At 34.7% G+C, this 16,500-nt stretch overlaps 1 protein-coding gene across 2 annotated transcripts in view; it reads right to left on the bottom strand.

The window, feature by feature from the left end:
- LOC140165673 (uncharacterized) overlaps positions 1-16,500 on the bottom strand; it is a 38,656-nt gene that overhangs the window by 9,575 nt on the left and 12,581 nt on the right. For both annotated transcript variants that reach the window (XM_072188975.1, XM_072188977.1), the window contains exons 3-6: positions 15,318-15,392; positions 3,468-3,770; positions 2,566-2,766; positions 1,357-1,413 (exon numbers count right to left, since the gene is read on the bottom strand). In XM_072188975.1, the coding sequence (XP_072045076.1) occupies positions 1,357-1,413; positions 2,566-2,766; positions 3,468-3,770; positions 15,318-15,392 (636 nt within the window). The remainder of the gene's footprint in view (positions 1-1,356; positions 1,414-2,565; positions 2,767-3,467; positions 3,771-15,317; positions 15,393-16,500) is intronic.

Below are 16,500 nucleotides of genomic sequence, written 5' to 3'. Positions count from 1 at the left end.
CATTTAAATTTAACAACCTGTTTCAAAGATAATAAGCAATTAAAGAGTTTCCAAAACAACAGGAAACAAAAGGAAATATTTCCTTTGTTTGGCTGTATCTCAAAATCAATATTTCCGAGTTCCGACTGATTTTTCTTGATCGCATCACAAAATGTTGATTTAAAGACGTGAATCCATTTTGGATTTGACCCCTGGTGTTAGAGAGAGAGGGGGTAGAGAGGGAGAGAGGGGGGGGATAGAGGAGAGAAGGAGAAAAAGATGGGAGAGAGAGATAGCTGTAGGAAATGTCGCTTCATCTGAATGTCTAAGTTCAGACTAGGTATTACAAGTGTAGGTCTACACCTTAAGGGGATTTGTAGCTGGATTTTCTTAGCTTTGTTTCAAAAGTAGCATGCCAAACCACGATCATATAAACGTGCGAGGATTAAAAACACCGTCATTTCCGACTACAGTCTGGCAAGTTTCTGATTTATGTCTTTTTATGTTCCATATTATTTATTAAAAAAGTAAAAGGAACGCTCGACATAATATTCTTTTCAAAGTGCAAAATGGCACGTTATTTAGAAAAGAAATACGGGTTAGCAAAATAACTGCAATATTTCCTCTCGAGCAAAGGCGAGCATGTAGGAGATGAAGCCTTTTTAACCTTTTTACCTTTGACATGTTTTACCTTACTGTTTGTTCTGAACGCCCTACAACGATCACTCAGGACTTTTGTAATTTGAGTAGTTACTTTTGACTGTGATCGATAGTAAAAAATATGACGTTTTAAGTTAAGGTTTACATACCAAAACACGTTTTTGAACTTCATGGTTTGACATTTTAACTTTTCTAACTTTTCTTTATCATATATTTGCCATTCGCGTGATACATAGGCCTAGGCCTATTTGTAGAATATTGAAAAACAGGAGCTTGGGTATATCAAAAATATGTCAAGTCTAGTTTAGATGCTATGGATGAGTACAGATGCAAAAACCGTTATCTAATTTATCTATTAATTTGAGATATAGGCATTTATAACTCGTCATAATAGAGAAAACAATAATTATGAAAATATAAGGTTTTTTTTGTTCATAATTTAAAAATATACACTGGATTTGTTTAAAAGTAGAGTGTGAAATAAATTTCTGTCATCTGATTGGTTAAAAGTGCGGTCATTGAATTGGCTATGCTCCCTTGTTATGAATTCTGTCAAGAATGAACTATTGCCCGGGCAATAGTCTTTTTTCGTCCTGGGCGATAGCCATGGTTTTGAGATCACCTTGGACCTATAATTTTAACACCCCCATAGCAGTGAATATATATGAGAGATGTCGGTGGTCTTATAAACGCAAGAAATTAAAATGACATACTCACATTTTCCCGATGATCCCCTTGTGAGCCACGATTGATTGTCTGATGTCACTGGCGAAACTATCAAATTGAATCAAGAACAAAATAGGAAAAATTCTTAAATGAACTAGAAAAAGAGAACTCTTGTGAAATTGAGTTGAAAAGAGGAAGGATACCGCAAAGAAGTAGAATCACATTGGGGTATTCCATTGTCTTTTACAGAGGGAGTGTGACCTTTTAATAGAATAAACAATTGGGTAACTCTCATTTGAAATACTAACTACAGTTGAAGAAGATTGTATTGATTTCAAAATAATTAACCCTGATCGATAACATTTGAAAAAACATGAGGAAAATGCGCTTGACATTAAACATCTTTAATTTACTGAGACGTGTTAAGGTGGCACACAGGATCACTCGAAGTGGCAAATTTTAGACATTGTTTTGTATTGTATATTTAAAAGTAATGATGATAAGTACATAAAAGTATACATTTTCAGAAAGGAAATGATGCAATGAATCCAACTAGCACGGCAGATTTCTGCAAAAATGAGCACTTTTTGAGAAAAGCGCTAAAATTGATTTTCCATGCCAATTTTTTTCGGTCCACCATAACAACTTACCCTAAATATCAAAATTGACAAAAATGGCATATCTGTGTTTTAAAGACACAAACCTAGAAAGATTTTTTCTAAAATTTATGAATTTTTTCTTCGTTTTGAAAATATACCTTAAATTATCTCAAATTTTGGTCAAAATTGAAAAAAAGTCAAATTTTGATCTATTTTGACCCATAAAAATCGAAGAAAAAATCAAAAATTTAAGAAAACATTTCTAGATGCGTGTCTTTTGAACACAAATATGCAATTTTCATCCATTTTGATATTTTGGGTAAGTTGTTATGGCGGACCGAAAAAAATTGGCATGGAAAATCAATTTTGACGCTTTTCTCAAAAACTGCTAATTTTTTGCAGAAATCTGCCGTGCTAGATGGATTCCTTGTGTCATTTCCTTTCTGAAAATGTATACTTTTATGTACTTGTCATCATTACTTTTAAAAATATAACACAAAATAATGTTTAACATTTCCGACTTTGAGTGATCCTGTGTGCCCCCTTAACTACTGAATTTACAATGCATTTTTGTGGCCATAAGTATAAAGAAATAACTTTTTTGACCTACGCGGCCCACTTTTCTTGATGACGTCACATTCCTTTCATCTTACTGACTTACCGACACATACAGGTGCAGTAGCATTCCACGCGACCCTGTTTTCTCCAAGTCCTCTATTGACATCACATCTCACTGCATATGATCCAACCAATGAGAAGCCTTGATAGCACTGGAATCTTACGACATCACCGTAGGAGTATTCGGTATCTAGCATATATCCATTGGAGGGATGTGATAAGGTTGAACACTCTCCTGATCTCACTAGATACAAAAACAAAATATATAGATTTATTTTATTTATCTAGTAATATAAGCTGTATAGTAAGCTGTCAGCCTTGACCAAAACATATAAATATATTGTGAGTAAACTACAAATTCTGATGGGGACTATGAGAACAAGGAAAATCACTGTAAGAAACCATTATGACTTATTATGGAAACTGAAAATTGAAAAATCCTTTTGGTCATGTAGGAGAACCATAAGGACCTACATAATTTTGTTTAAGTGTTGAAAAAATGTTTTTAAACAATGCTTGCCCACAAATAGTTTACAATAACATTTTGACATTTTAGAAATGGTGATATGTTTTTCATGACAAAAATCAAACTTCGTTTATAACACACCTATAACGTTTTAAAAATATATTTGTGTTTGTTGTTCTGGGACTTCAAAATATATGTGTGCATAACGTTTTTTGCAGATTCGGTCTTTTGACGAAAATATCGTCCAATTTATCATTTCAAGCTGTCTACAGTCTAAAAATACAACGGAGTGGTATATGGGTCCCTGTAATACACACGAGTATATACACATAACTCACAAATTCAATATCCGTATCAAATGCAATTTTTGAAATAAACTCTTTCATTTTCTTTGGTGGATATATATTGAACAATAATACCCTAAAAGTGGGGACTATAAAAAATAAATCAAGAAGTACCCCTTTAACCCATATACTTACTGTGGTGAACCGATACCACATAATTTCCTTTAGTGCTCACACCTCCGCATATCTCATCAGAATTTCCTGAGCATGGCATTTGACATTCGCTGTCCTTAAATTTCTCATGTGTAGGCTGGCCTAAATGGACGCCATTTCTTCCACAATGACATTCCTGTGTATTCTTCAGACCCACATATTTGGCTCTTTTAGTTCTACAGAATGCTTTGCAGGTAGCCAGATCCATCCCTCTGTCGGTATCGTGGCCAGCTCGGAACATAGAGTCGTGGGGTTCGTCATGGTAACAACCAACATAACCGGGTTCTGAAAAACGGGATAAATAAAAGGTTAGGCACCAGAACCAAATTTGTTCGATCTTTGGATCGACCGTCGATGCTACTACGATGCTTGTTGTTAATGAACTAACAACTAATTAATGAGAATTAATGTTAAATGATATTGGTAAATATCAATACATACTAAGATTCATATGTTATCATTTTAACAATAGTCAATTAAAAGGGCATTTCGTGATCCACAGCCTCATCACCCCCACTTCCTCAAAAAAGTTGAGATTTTTTATACCACTGGAACCTCTGGCTACATAATGTTTATGTACCAAAAATAAATTTGAACGAAATTACAACATAATGGAGCAGTGTAATACACATAATCGGAATTAACTGAAATTTTGGGAATAAGCTTTCATGCTTTTTTGTGGATATCTACTGAAAAATGTCATAAAAATGTCATAAAAAAGGATGCTAGGATCACGAAATCCCCCTTTAACTGACTTCATAACTAATAAGGACCGAGCAAGCATCGATGGTCAATCGAGAGAACGAACTGATTTGTTTCTATTGCCTTAAAGGACGTTATTTCATGCTCTAACATTCGCAGTATAAAAATGCTGCATTCTGGGAGTTTATTGAATTGCTCAATACCCGTTTAGGTTTTTTTAATAATCGCGACTTTTTCAAGTTCAACGATACTTGTTTAGAACAGTGTATATAAGTGACTGGAAACTAAGAATGATAATAGCAGTGCCTGAATGTATACATACATGTATCCCCCTTTCCCAACCGATCAATATTTAAGAAATAAAGGGTAATGCATTATCCTTTACACCCAAATAATGTGTCCGAGGCAGTAAAACGTAAATAATGGGTGAGGCGCAGCCGAACCCATTATTTAAACGTTTTACTGCCGAGGACACATTATTTGCGTGTAAAGGATAATGCTGCACCTTTATTTCTATTCTATTACCAGAAAATAGTGCGAATTAAAGAGAAAATATCATTTTTTGGCACAAATATTTTAAGTTGTTTACTTCAAAGTGGAGCGCGTACGCGTAAATGACAGCGCATATCGCGGAAATATTGCACGCGTAACCAAGCGTAATGCTGTGCGTAGAATGTGTTACGGCGCTTGACCCATTATTGCAGAATAATGGGCTCTCACGTGACGTGTTTTAACAAATCACAGTGCGCGATTTTGAATAATGGGTCGTAAGGGTAATAGAATGAGAGATATGGTGCAGAGGAGCATTACAATATTGTACAGGTGTAGAATGGGTACTATATACTTCCAGTTTATTTTTGATATTGTAGCTCAGTCATCTGCTTAAATAACAGTTAAGAACGGATAAACAATATTAATACCGTATACATGCTGTACTTATAATAGTGTCATTGACATCATAGATATCGTATACCCTTTTAGCTTACTGCAGATAACATGCTGCCTAACTCAATTGACAACTTTAACACCGGAACATTGAATTTCCCCCAATTTAAGAAGAAAAAGGAAATACTTCTTGATTAGGTCTCAATTAAGCAAATTTACTTGTAACGTTAACTGACTCAGCCAGCATGGTAGGTAGATGAAACGAAACGGCAACATTAATATAACAAGTCCTGCCTCAGCCAGCTGCTGTGGCATAGCCAGTTTTTTCCACCGGGGTGGGGGGTGGGGGAGGGGGGAGATGCAACCCCTTGATTACGCCACTGGTAAGTTGACTAATACGTCAACTTCAAGGCCAGGTTATATTCTATGTATAAATTTCCAACTTTTACACAAACAAGATGACAGTTTGACTAAAACAAGAAAGCTCTGTTGAGAGAAATATATAGGTCCGTGTAGAGGAGGATTGAATGTGTAAGGAGATCATAATTTCCTATTCACGTATTACACCGCTTAAGCGAACTCAGACATTAGCTCGGTGGATCAAGACGAAGCCTGTCTACTATAAATCTGTTTCCTATAGAGAATCATAAACTGTTAAGTAAGCAAATATCATTGAACCTAGCGATGATCTGCATTATACAGCTTATAATGTTTTATTTTCAGTGTCTTATAATAAACATCTCAAAAAAGTAACTAACCCCCCTTTAATAATTACCTTTATTCAAAAACGGGCTATTGTATTACAAATCTGTAAAATGCGTTGGAAGCAGAATTTATTTAAGCGCATTTTGACACCTCATTTGACACGATAGCCAAGAAAACAATAAAACACCGGTCAATTTAATGTAGTGAGGTCCAGATTTGAAAGTTGCACTTACAACAATACAAAAACACTCAAGATATCATTATACAGATTTCCTTCCATTACACTGAATACAAATCAATACAATTTACTGCAACTTTCAAATCTTGGGTTACATTGATTAAAATGTACGCTGTGACGTCAATATTGAGACAATTGCTACAAATGAGGTGTCAAAATGCGCAGAAATTAATTCTGCTTCCAACGCATTTTACAGATTTGTAATACAATCGCCTGTTTTTGAATAATGGCCATTATTTAATGGGGGTAGTTACTTTTTTTGAGATGTTTATGAGTACCTTTTTCTTGCCAATAGGTGTGTCACTATGGGGAAATCTAAAATACGTGATCGGAGACGCAATAAATGTATTCTGGATGTAGAGTTGCACAATAAGAATTTGACACAATTGCATTCAACAATTCTACAAATCCTGAGTGAACGACTTTAACCAATGTTATTGATAGGCTATTTTGGTTGAGTTGCATAAACATTAGTCGAGTCTTACTCGATCCATTAAAACAATTTGGAATATCAATCTTTTCAAAGCTTCAAAGCAAGTGCCCTTCTCGGTAAATAAAACTCCCCTATTCGCTGTCGTAGTGCCATAGGTTACTGCTCAAAGCCTGGGCTCATACACCTGTTCCGAATGTTGATATGCCATAGGCTTTGTGTTGTGATCATTTCGATCAGTGGTTCGTATACAAGAAAAGCGTGATCCAGTTGACCTAGCAACTGTCATATTCTAACGTACACTACGACAGCGAATATTCTATTTAACATTATAATTATAATGCAATGGTTCTTATGGCAACATGGAATTTCTGCAACAGGGCCCTATATTCAGGCAAATACTAGACAGTAGTCTCGTCTATTTTCCCTTCAAATCCTGTACACGGCCGTCATGGTGTTCTGCAGGAAGGTATTTGACTAGCTATATCTGCCATCCCTCGCCTTATTCCTTGTACCAGACAATAATGTCAAATGTATTATTTTCCTCAGTCAGCTGATTGTAGATATGATCTAGCAAAATGAGTCACCTAATGATAGAAATCATAACTATTTTCAAAATTGAATATTTGCTAACTTCTATCATTATAACCACAAGTGCACTTAACGGTTCTCCAGGTGGTATTATTTCGAGGGTTGGGAACCAGAAAGCCTTAACTCACAATGCTTTTCTTTGGGGGTTAATGGCTTTCTGGTTCCCAACCCTCGATTATTTTAAAATCCAGAAAATAATTAAGTATAAACAAATTAACCCTTAATATTAGCAATATTTGAACATCTTTTTTCCCGACATGAGACTCATTTTACACAAAATGATGGCTAAAGTGTAAACTATTAGCGCCATGAGCATGCAGGATCATGCAGTTCCTGTCAATGGCCCTATTTGCTATAAATTAATATAATAGTAATTTTTAAAATGTCAATTTTCACGTTGAATACTCATAAATGTACTCATGTCGATGATTAATAGAGAAAGTATTATTCTACTTTTGATTTTACATACATAAATTTCATGTTAAATTGTGCTATATAGTGTTTGATGCGTAGTCTTCTATTCAACTGTATAGCCCATAAAAGTTTAAGTGAATTTGAATTCTTTTTTTTTTATTTTTAGAAAGAGCTATATACGTCATGTGCATTTCCCTTTTTGAAACTTTCGATTGGCGCCATTGTATTTCCATGACTGTGCTCTTATGCAAATTTCACAGACAACTTATTTCAAGGCTCACACCTTAATTTTTGATTAATTTAATACTTTCTATTGGATGTATAACATGATTTATATTTCACAATGTAAGCCACAAAAAGATAATGAACCTTTGATTGAAACAGTTCTAGATTTAGGGCATCGACTGTATTGAAAAGTAAACGTTATTCGATACTCATTTATATCGTCATAGCACAGAATAGAAAGACCTATCGAGAGGTGAATCACACTCTCGTGGTGCAAGTATAACATATGATCTACCTACGCGCTGTCAAAGGAAACGGGCAATGGTTTAAAGGCACATTATCCTGATATTATTGTGTTTGTTTCCATAGATATTCATCCAAATATCAGTTTTATGGGATTTTTTTTAATGATTCATTTTCTGTCTGTGAAAAATGACACTTTAAATTGGTTTGAAAGTGTCTTTGGTTGAAACCATTATCACAACATCGAAATGATAGAGGTTATCCGTGTTCTATAAGTTGCATATCCTATCAGCGACTGCTATACCTTTTCACAAGAAGCACCTGCATGTGCAACCATGAATGTTCCAAAATATCCCGCCAAAGTCATGCAGGTAACTCCGAGGTCGTGCATTGAATTGGTTTGAATGAGGAATACTACGGGAGCCATAGACTGTCCCACAGTCTCGGTTCATCTCTGGGTAAATACTTAGAGCTAAAACCACCTTCCCCTTCACTCCACATATTAATATCATTACTCCACTAAACCCTAACTGCCAGCAACAAAGTTATAGCGCTTCTGGAGCACTCTGTGTTGACGAAAACTCAATTAATCTATTTTTTATAAGTGACCGTCCACGGCGAATGAGCCGTAAATTCGTCTCCAGGTCAATTTTGTTTTATTTCGTGTTTAAAAATAAACATCATAAACTTAAAAATGGTATATCATTTGACTTCAAACGATATCCAGAAGCGGGGTTATGGTTTGTTAAACTTTGCTCCTTCAACAAAAGTATAGCTTTTTACGTTTTTACATGTGTCTCTTTTTCCACATTGTTGGCAATAAATATCAAACAGTCATAATTGGCGGTCATTTCAAATCATCCCCAAGTCAACGAGGTTTAAGAAAGTTCTCTCATTGTTAATTGTTGGTTATGCATACCTGTACAAAATACAATGCCTGGTAACCCACCACTTGAACAGGATTTAGCAATATAAAGCAAACAAAGACCAGAGCTATTAAAAGTTCTATCGCCATCTAAGGTAGAAGCTTATTATCCACTTCAACAATAGGATTATTGATTAGATTTTGACTATCGAAATGAGACGGATGTCGGGCCAGCTTAAGTTACCGATGAATATGACCTTCGTACACATTTTACACCGTAACTCGGAATACAATTTAGGGAATTTACGGCTCATTTGTGCTGCCGGGTCACACCTAATCCGAGACTGTTACAATTTGAATAGAAAAGTTCCTTCCAAATAATTATCAAGCTATGTATCGTGACTGTGGCGTCAATTATGATAGCTCCGCCCCATTGTCAATTCAAATATGGTAGGCACATAAACAAGCATGACCCAGTTCTATTGTCATTTTGCGCTCGCACGTTGGTTATGATCAATAGACTATCAATGAAAACCACTTCAAATATCGCCTTGCTTGCTGAGATCTACATTGATTGGTCAGGCTAAGTAGCCGCTTACACAAACGACAAGACAGTGAGACCACGGACGTGATAATATAGAAAACTCGTCTGACCTATGATTGGTAAAAGTGAATTCCCACAAAATGATGGGAAGTGGAAGGGAAATTGTCTACAGATTTTGTTTATTAGTGTTACCAATAATCACAGGCTACTGAACTTTAAACTTAGTCTTAACTTACTTATTAAAATTACTATTATGACTTTAACTCTCTTAACGCGGGATCGACTGCAGACGACACGTTAAAAAACATTTAAAAATTAAAAAAATACTGAGATTTGTACATTAATTCATGACCATGTTTGGAAAAATAAATTAAAGTGAGTACAAACAAGCTCATAACTTATGAGTTTCGTGCAGCTTTTCGTTGATTATGTGTAGTAGAGCAACATCTTCGATGATAAACACATTCATGTCAACTTAAATAGCCTACTCTCTAATAATAACCAAATTCAGTATGTTTTATATTTTAGTAGGCTTACAATCGTAATTGGCATTATAAAATAATTATGTTATGACATTTGTTTGCGTAACATCATATAGTAGACCTTTAAGTTTAAGAGTAGGCCTATATAGTGCAACGATTTTCGACCAAATGTTGGTTCGGTATTAGTCGTCATTTGTAGCCTTGTCATTAAAGTCACCTCTTCAACGTATATTGTTGTTTTTTTTTAACAATAGTATGCGTAAACCACATAAACTATCACCTTGTATTTGACCGGATGGGTACTCACATTAGACCATGACAGAATTCAGTACAGTACGCAGTTTGTAACTAGGAAACTCAACTTTCACGCCTCCTCTGCAATTGGAGGCTTGGGCGACAGTTTCAGGGTATAGAGATTAGAGTCCGAATGCTACACAGGTTTCTGACTCGTGTTTTCTTCCTGTGTTTATGTCACTTTGTAACAACAAAATCCACTAATCAATTTAATAATTATTATACTATAAATTAATATAATAGCAATTTTTGAAATGTCAATTTTCACGTTGAATACTCATAAATGTACCTATGTCGATGATTAATAGAGAAAGTATTATTCTACTTTTGATTTTACATACATAAATTTCATGTTAAATTGTGCTATATAGTGTTTGATGCGTAGTCTTCTATTCAACTATATAGCCCATACATTAAAAGTTTAAGTGAATTTGAATTCTTTTCTTTTTAGAAAGAGCTATATACGTCATGTGCGATTTTGCTGTTTTTTCCCTTGCGAAACTTTCGATTGGCGCCATTGTATTTCCATGACTGTGCTCTTATGCAAGTTTACAGACAAATTATTTCAAGACTCATACCTTAATTTTTGATTGAATTGAATCTACTTTCTGTTGGATATAACATGATTAATATTTCACGAAGTCAACCACAAAAAAGATGACGACCTCCGATTGAAACAATTCTATATTGAAAAGTAAACGTTATTCGATACTCACTTACATCGTCATAGCACAGAATAGAAAGACCTATCGAGAGGTGAATCACACTCTCGTGGTGCAAGTATAACATATGATCTACCTACGCGCTGTCAAAGGAAACGTGCAATGGTTTAAAGGCACATTTTTCTGATATTATTGTGTTTGTTTCCATAGATATTCATCCAAATATCAGTTTTATGGTTTGCTTTTTTTATGATTCATTTTCTGTCTGTGAAATATGACACTTTAAATTGGTTTGAATGTGTCTTTGGTTGAAACCATTATCACGACGTCGAAATGATTGTCAAACGGGAGCTAACAAGAGTCTGTACACAACCTTATCAATCAAATTGTCATAACAAGATCAGGTTTTGGCGTTGGACGGGTTACATAAGTGCGGACTTACCAATAATCATAGGCTACTTAACTTTAAACGTAGTCTTAACTTACTTATTAAAATTATTATTATGACTTTAACTCTCTTAACGCGGGATAAACTGCAGACGACACGTTTTTAAAATAACATTTAAAAATATTGAGATTTGTACATTAATTCATGACCATGTTTGGAATCATCAAGAAAATTAAATTAAAGTGAGTACAAACAAGCTCATAACTTATGAGTTTTGTTCATCTCGTGTTGCTTTTCATTGATTAGGCCCTTCACATCAAATTCTTAGTTTACCGTTTTTTAATCTTAAAAGATTTAAAGAAAGGCACGAAGTAACTTTTAATTATTATTTATTAATTGCTTCTTTTTTAAATATAATTTGAAACGAGTGATTTCAGGCCAATATCAACAGTACATTTTGGCACCGCGGATTTAATTATATTGCAATTATGGTTGATTTTATAGATTGATGATAATGCAGGGATGTTCTTTGTTTGTTCAGCATCATAGTTAGGATGATCAAAGTAAGAAAGTAGCAAATTCATGTAATTAAAATGTCATTTAACAAAGAAAATGTCCAAAAAAATCAAATAATTAAATATTTGGCAATTCTCAATTTTGGATGCGGGAGGGAAACAGTAAACTCAAAATCAATTGTGAAGGGCCTTATGTGTAATAGAGCAACATCTTGGTTGATATAAACACATTCATGTCAACTTATAGCCTACTTTCTAAAAAAAAAAATCCAACTTCTATATGTTTTATATTTAGTAGGCTTACAATCGTAATTAGCATTATAAAATAATTTTGTTATGACATTTGTTTGCGCAACATCATATAGTAGACCTTTAAGAGTATACAGTGCAACGATTTTCGACCAAATATTGGTTTGGTATTAATCGTCATTTGTAGCCTTGTCATTAAAGTCACCTCTTCAACGTATATTGTGTTTTTTATACAATAGTATGCGTAAACCACATAAACTATCACCTTCAATCCCCGAAATATGTCTTGAAACATTAAAGCGTCTTTAGGGGAAAATTAGTCCCCCCACTCCCCCGTGCAATGTTGAAAAGTGCAAATGTGTTCAGCGTGTCTCCAAAGTGTCGCAACATTGAATGATGGGGGGTGGTGAATGGAAAAGTGTTAATTGATGGCCCAGCTTTCTTCTAATTCCAAATATTGAACATTTTTATCCACATTAAATATACACTTTGGATTTCATTCAAGATGCCTAAAGCGTTTCAACGACATTTTTCGGGGATTGTTGTATTTGACCGGATGGGTACTCACATTAGACCATGACAGAATTCAGTACGCAATTTGTAACTAGGAAACTCAACTTTCACGCCTCCTCTGCAATTGGAGGCTTGGGCGACAGTTTCAGGGTATAGAGTCACACAGGTTTCTGACTCGTGTTTTCTTCCTGAACATACTGTGTTTATGTCACTTTTTAACAACAAAATCCATTAAATCAATTTAACAATTACTTATACTAACATGAAGTTCATCTGTATCGGCAGTCCATATAATAGAAAGATTTGAACTCTTGATCTCAAAAGACATACAAAAATATTTATCTCCGCAATTTTCAGCTGTTACTACTAATTTTCGTCGGCGATGATGTAAAATCAAGAGTGTACGATTGGGATTGTTATATTTAATATAACTCATACAAATATTCTTATCATTTGATTGGTCAATTACTATTGAACATTTTTGCTATTTATAGAAAAAGACTATTGCCCTCCGCGCCAGTGCAATTATAGACCACTTGACATGTGACGTCATTGGTGGCAGTATGCGCGCGCGAATTATGGCAATTTCCATTGTTTGTTCTTTGCCCTGCAGTGTGCGTACGCATCGTAGTTTGCTCAGGGCACGTGCATTTTAAATCGCCCACCACAATTCATTATAGTACAAGAAAGCCATTGAACAGCCTAGCGGTTCGTTCGAGCATATCGATAGACCAGTCCCTCGCTTTTGTTGATAAACAATGATGTCAAGTGGTCTATAGACGCTGGCGTATATCGCAAACGGTGACCACCTCGACTCTTCAATTATAAGTGTAGATGTCGCTTCTAAAAACAGTTTGTAATATTTTTGTAATTTATTTTGTTTTCCTGGTGATTTATAAAATTAAGTGGAAGATAAAGAATTTTATACGAGTTATATAAAACAAATATTAAATGTTTTTATTCGTTCAATGGAAAGAATATTTTCATTCGGTGAAATATGAACTGTTCCATTCAACTCGGAAAAGCCTCGTTGAATGGAACAGTCCATATTTCACCTCATGGAAATATTTTTATCATTGTACTCATAAACATTCAAATAATTGTACAATATTCCTTATTGTAATTATTGAAAGAACACAAAACAAAGTTTCAAATCAATTTCCTGTAACTTCTAATGCATATTTTATGCCGTAAAATCGATAATACCTGTATATATGCGTTACATCGAATATTCTACGTCGATTCACAGATTATAGAAGTGGTCGAAAACTCGGAGTCTGTATGGCCCCTAAGTTTGGATATCTTTATAATTTCAAGGAATTCAATCTCTATTCACACCTTTTCGTATTGCCTAGGAAGCATTAGTGATATAGTATAAGGCTGTTAGAATCACACCATCATAGTAAATACTGACAGATTAAATTTCCTGCTTTGCAATGTGAACCTCTATTCTTCCTGTCACAGATTGCGTTAACATATTGACTTAAGGGTAGACGAGGTATTGTTGGTCGAATGAAAATATCGATTTTCATGATCTAAATCAATATATTACTGTTAATAACACCTTGATCTGTTGCAAAAGTTCAATCTACAAATCATATACTTTGAAAACTTGCTTGATTTATTGTTGTGAATGAGTTTGTACGTTTTACAAAAGTTGCTGTTTCAACCCTCTTTACAACATAACTCAAGAACCACAGGACCTACAAAAGTATATATGTGATATTTGAATTCTTCTACACACACTTCTACACAAATGATCAATGTAATTTTTGCCAAAGCTCACTACCATTCGCAAGATGCTGTGAACTAATCGCAACAGTTTAAAATAGTTGCTAACCTTAATATGATAGATAGAGTCGAATCCGGCAGCTTTCTTTTAAATACGAGCACATCGTATTATTTTCAAGGGTGTGAAAGGGGGGCTAATGGGGTGCTGGACTTTCGAACCCGTACCTCTTCCTGTGAGCGTTATATTTGAGCACAAAACCGTTAGCTCAGGCACCGCTCCGACTCCCCTTCATGTCTTGATAAAGATAATTAATTCAAATTTGCTTCGTTTTCCTACAAACACAACAAAGTTAAATGATGTGTAAGTTATGATATGTGTGAATTATGTCAAAAATAATCAGGTTTAAAAAATTACAGTCATCAGACTGTTTAGAAATATTTTGTACAAATGTGACCGTACACCACGAATGAGCCGTAAAGTCGGCCCTGGTCAATTTTGTTTTATTTCGTGTTTAGAATATATATACCATAATGCTATATCATTTGACTTCAAACAATATCCAGAAACGGGGCTATGATTTGTTGAATTTTGCTCCTTCAAATCAATGGTACCTTTTTTCGGTTCTACATAATGTCTCTTTTTCCACATTGCTGGTAATGAATATCAAACAGTCATAATTGGCAGTCATTTCAAATCATCCCCAAGCCAACGAGGTTCAGGAATGTCCTCTCATTTTTAATTGTTGGTTATACATACCTAGACAAAATGCAATGCTTTGTAATCCACCCCTTGAACAGGATTTAGCCAAAGCAAACAAAGACTAGAGATATTTAAGAATTCTATAGACATAGATAGACGTTTATTATCCTCTTCAACAATAGGATTACTAATTAGTTTAAAGGTGTGTGACTGACGCTATCAAAATGAGATACATGTAGCACCAAATTGAGGTACCTATGAATACGACCTTCATGCACATTTTACACTGTAACTCAGAATACAATTTGCCGACTTTACGGCTCATTCGTTGGGTACGGTCACAAGTGTTCTGCAGAAACCTTTCGTAGTTTTACAATAGATGACAGAAATGTCCTTAAAATTACATGTTTTTTGTTACAGTGTAGTTAAAAGTGTAAGGAAATAATTATGTAATACCTTGACATACGACTCCTACAGCTGAAGTACATAGTTGAGTGGTGTGATAAGGGCAATCCAACAGTTTCGTTTCGTCTGCAAAAAAAATAGCAATAAATATATTTTTAAAAATTGGTCAAAGAGTAAAAATTTGATTTGAATCTATAAGATATAAAATGTGACGTAACCGCTGCTATGCCGAGGATGTCCCAAACACCTCAATTTTTGACTTGGTATTGCGGTGTGCATTTATATAATATTGAATGGCTTTGAGTGTGATACAAGAATATATTGCACGAGATAGAAATGCTAAAATGCAATAACACTACGGGTTCGTGCGATTATCCTGACTAATTCACTCTGCTCAGTAAATTATCCTTATCGTAAACCATTGAGAAAGCATACAATTAAAGTAAAGTGGGTTTATCTTTAGAAATGGGCTATTTCAGTTGAAATCCATACAACCCCTCCGGAAGACATGACTGTAATCTTTCACACAGGGAGTGTGAATTTCAAATGGGGTAACAATAAGTGACTCCTTTTGAAATCATCACCCCCCCCCCCTGTGAGGGAGATTAAAGTCAAGTCATATCGTCCATAGAGGGGTGATGGATTTCAACTGGAATAGCCCAACTTATCTTTCTTGCAATATCTATTCAGAAATTCTATATCAAGGTTGGTCTGAACCCTGGAATTATGGAAACTTTCGGGCCTCATAACTGCTAAATTGTTGGTCGGTCTAAAGTATATAAAAGTATGCATATTTAGAATGGCAAAGACTTGATAAATTCATCTGTAAGGTCAAATTTGGGCCAAAATCCCCCCAAAAACGGTTTTTGGCCCACTTTTTTTTCGTGCAACGTAAAAAAAAAAATTCTTGGGCCAAATTTTTTTATATTAATTTTTAAAAACTAGACAAAATATCTAGGGACCGTTTTTCATTTTTTTGAATTTCGACCAACTTAAAGAAATTTGCACAAAAAAATGGTCAAAAAACGTTGAATTTTCAAAAAAATCATAACAAGCCCGATTTTCGCCCAAATTTCAAATATTTTTGGTGAAGTTGGTCAAAATTAAAAAAACAAAAAAACGGACCCTAGATATTTTTGTCTATTTTTAAAAATTAATAAAAAAAAAATTTGGCCCAAGAATTTTTTTTGACGTTGCACGAAAAAAAGTGGGCCAAAAAACCGTTTTTTGGGAT

The sequence above is a fragment of the Amphiura filiformis genome, chromosome 12, assembly GCF_039555335.1.
Source record: "Amphiura filiformis chromosome 12, Afil_fr2py, whole genome shotgun sequence".
Lineage (NCBI taxonomy): Eukaryota > Metazoa > Echinodermata > Ophiuroidea > Amphilepidida > Amphiuridae > Amphiura > Amphiura filiformis.
The sequence above is the reverse complement of the archived record's forward strand: the minus strand, read 5'-3'. Positions and strand labels throughout refer to the sequence as shown.